Source organism: Mastomys coucha, unplaced genomic scaffold (genome assembly GCF_008632895.1).
Source record: "Mastomys coucha isolate ucsf_1 unplaced genomic scaffold, UCSF_Mcou_1 pScaffold12, whole genome shotgun sequence".
Taxonomy (NCBI): Eukaryota; Metazoa; Chordata; class Mammalia; order Rodentia; family Muridae; genus Mastomys; species Mastomys coucha.
Window position 1 is genome coordinate 13,904,222 of NW_022196894.1, and position 2,824 is coordinate 13,907,045.

General features: G+C 45.1%; 1 protein-coding gene across 3 annotated transcripts in view; it reads right to left on the reverse strand.

Annotated features, from left to right (window-relative positions):
- Ppil2 (peptidylprolyl isomerase like 2) overlaps positions 1-2,824 on the reverse strand; it is a 29,897-nt gene that overhangs the window by 19,372 nt on the left and 7,701 nt on the right. For all 3 annotated transcript variants that reach the window (XM_031363237.1, XM_031363239.1, XM_031363240.1), the window contains one exon: positions 2,010-2,072. In XM_031363237.1, coding sequence (XP_031219097.1) covers positions 2,010-2,072 — 63 coding nt within the window. The remainder of the gene's footprint in view (positions 1-2,009; positions 2,073-2,824) is intronic.

Genomic DNA, 2,824 nt, shown 5'->3' on the forward strand with positions numbered 1-2,824 from the left:
GGGGAGGGGAGGGGAGGAGAGGAGAGGAGATCACCAGAGCACAGAGCTGGCAGTGGCAGCCCTGAGGCCTTAGAGCTGCGCCCAGGCGAGAGTGGAGAGCAGGCAGCACCTCTCTACAGACTTGAAGAGTGCCTTAAAGAAGGGGTGCACTAGCAGACTCATGTGTTTTCAAATATATCAGTGTCTGGAGTTTTTCTCGCACTGGAAACTGAACACTTGTGCACACTAAGAATGTGCTTTTCCGCTGAACTATACTTGGCATTTGCCAAAGTTTTACTGCAGTTACATATAAACAAGAATTTACCTAGGCAAAGAGGCAAACAAATGTGAGTATATCTATATAACAAAATACTGAATCAGCAGGGGCTGGAGAGATGGCTCAGCGGTTAAGAGCACTGATTGCTCTTGCGAAGGTCCTGAATTCAAATCCCAGCAACCACAAGATGGCTCACAACCATCCGTAATGAGATCTGACGCCTTCTTCTGGTGCATCTGAAGACAGATACAGTGTACTTACATATAATAAACAAATTAATCTTAAAAAAAAAATACTGGGTCAGCATCAAAAATTATACTGAGGTCATGCACAGCGATAAACTACGCATGGTGTAAGCTTAGCTATTGTGAGATTTATGAGAGCAGGAAGTCACTCAAACCCAGGTATACAACACCAACCAGGGCAATACAGTGAGACTCTCCCTCCCCCTGCACCCACCAAATATGTGTACAGGGCCAAGAGGGCAGAGACATTCACTGATGATCCTGGACAGTGCGATCATTGTGGTAAGTTGTTCTATTGAAGTATTTTCCTTTTTTTTTATAACAAATTTTAGAAAAAAAATGTAGGATCTCAAACAAGCTTAGCCGGAACATAAAATAGGGTGCAGTGCTTCAAAATATAATGCAGAGAACTCTGCACCTCTCATTACAGCTCTGCTTTCACCAAGCAGAGAATCTCTATTCCTCATGTGCAAGCAGCTGGCCTCTAAGACATGGGAGAGAAGGACTCGCTCCACTCCATTGCAACAGCATCTGCCAGCTAGTGCTGCCTGCTAGAGGTCACTTCTCCCATGTGCCTGAAGGCCCAGTTGTCCCTCTCAGTTATCAAACAGGCTCACCTGGACATCATGAGATTTCTAGGGACAAGATTTTAGTAACCTTGACCCTGCTTAGAGCCACAAACTCTACATTGCTTTCTCTAATTGGTATCAAGAATCCTGTCTTATTTATTAAATCAAAATTAAATATAGAGTGCTGGGAAGACAACTTAGTGGATAAAGTACTTTCTAATGCAAACACAAAAGCCTGAAATTTGTATTCCAAGAACCCACGTTAAAGCCAGACACGATAAGGCTAGAGAGATGGATTACTGGTTAAGAGCAATGACTCCTCTTCCAGAGGTCCTGTGTTTAATTCCCAGCAACTTCATGGTGGCTCACAACCATCTGTAATGGGATCTGATCCTGATTACAGTTAGTATACTCACATAAATACATACATACATACATACATACATACATATATACTTAAAAGAAAAAGAGCCAGGCAGTGTTGGCACACGCCTTTAATCCCAGCACTTGGGAGGCAGAGGCAGGCGGATTTCTGAGTTCGAAGCCAGCCTGGTCTACAGAGTGAGTTTCAGGACAGTCGGGGCTATACAGAGAAACCTTGTCTCGAAAAAAAAAGAAAAAGAAAAAGAAAGCCAGCTGAGGACAGCACCCATCTGTAAATTTAGTGGGAGCTGGAGGCATTGAGACAGGTGGAAATGGGAGCCTTCTGGTTATCCAGTCTAGCTGAGAATGCCAAATTTACTGACAAGGTCTTGTCTCTTAAAAAAAATAAGGTAAAGAGCAACAGAGAAAGCCCCGTGAGGTCAACCTCTGGCCTCCACATATACATGCACCTGAACACAATTGCACACACACAAATACCACACATGCACTCAGGTAGGTAGGCAGACACACACACAAATAAAAAAAAGAAATTTAAAAATTCAAGAGTAAACTTACAGCAAGTCAAAGACGACACCTTCTGGGGTGCAGACTGGGTAGACAAAAGGCTGGAGAGAGAGACTGAAAAGAACAGAGACCCCTCATCAGCTTCTAGGCACACTGAGCATGTTCTGGTTCCCACAACCTTCCCCACAGTTCCGAGTACCCTCTGCCCCTGACACCAACACCACATCACTAAGGGTAGGCCACTGTCCCAGGAGGTGCCTCAGTACTTGGGGCAGCAGCAGCCTACTTCATGTCATCTAAGAGAGGGGTCCCTCATGACAGCCTTGAGGAAGCAAGACTGAGATTCCCTCTCTAGATCCTTACATAGCAGTCAGGCTAAGCTTTACTCTCAGCGCCATCCTCCCCCATCCCAGGGTTTAATGAGGCCCCTGTGGTGGACTGTGCCTGTACACCACCCTGACGTATGCTGGGAACATGGACTGGGGTGGAGGTCTACAGCAGACTCTGCTACCACAGCTATCCTTCACATGTGTCTGCAGCTGGTGAGCTGCCTGTGCCACTGCTTATCTTCCTTTCTGGGTCTCAAGCCTTTAATCCTAGTACTCTGGAGGCAGAGGAAGGTCGATTTTCTTGATTTTAATGAGTTCCAGGTTGGCCAGAAGCCAGAGAAGCAAACAGACCCTATCTTAAAAACACAAAACAAGGACTGGAGAAATGGCTCAGTGGTTAAGAGCACTGATTCACCTTCCAGAGGCCCTGAGTTCAATTCCCAGCAACCACATGACGGCTCACAACCACCTGTAATGGGATCTGATGCCCTCTTCTGTACTTATACATAAATAAATCTTAAAATAAAAAAAAAAAAA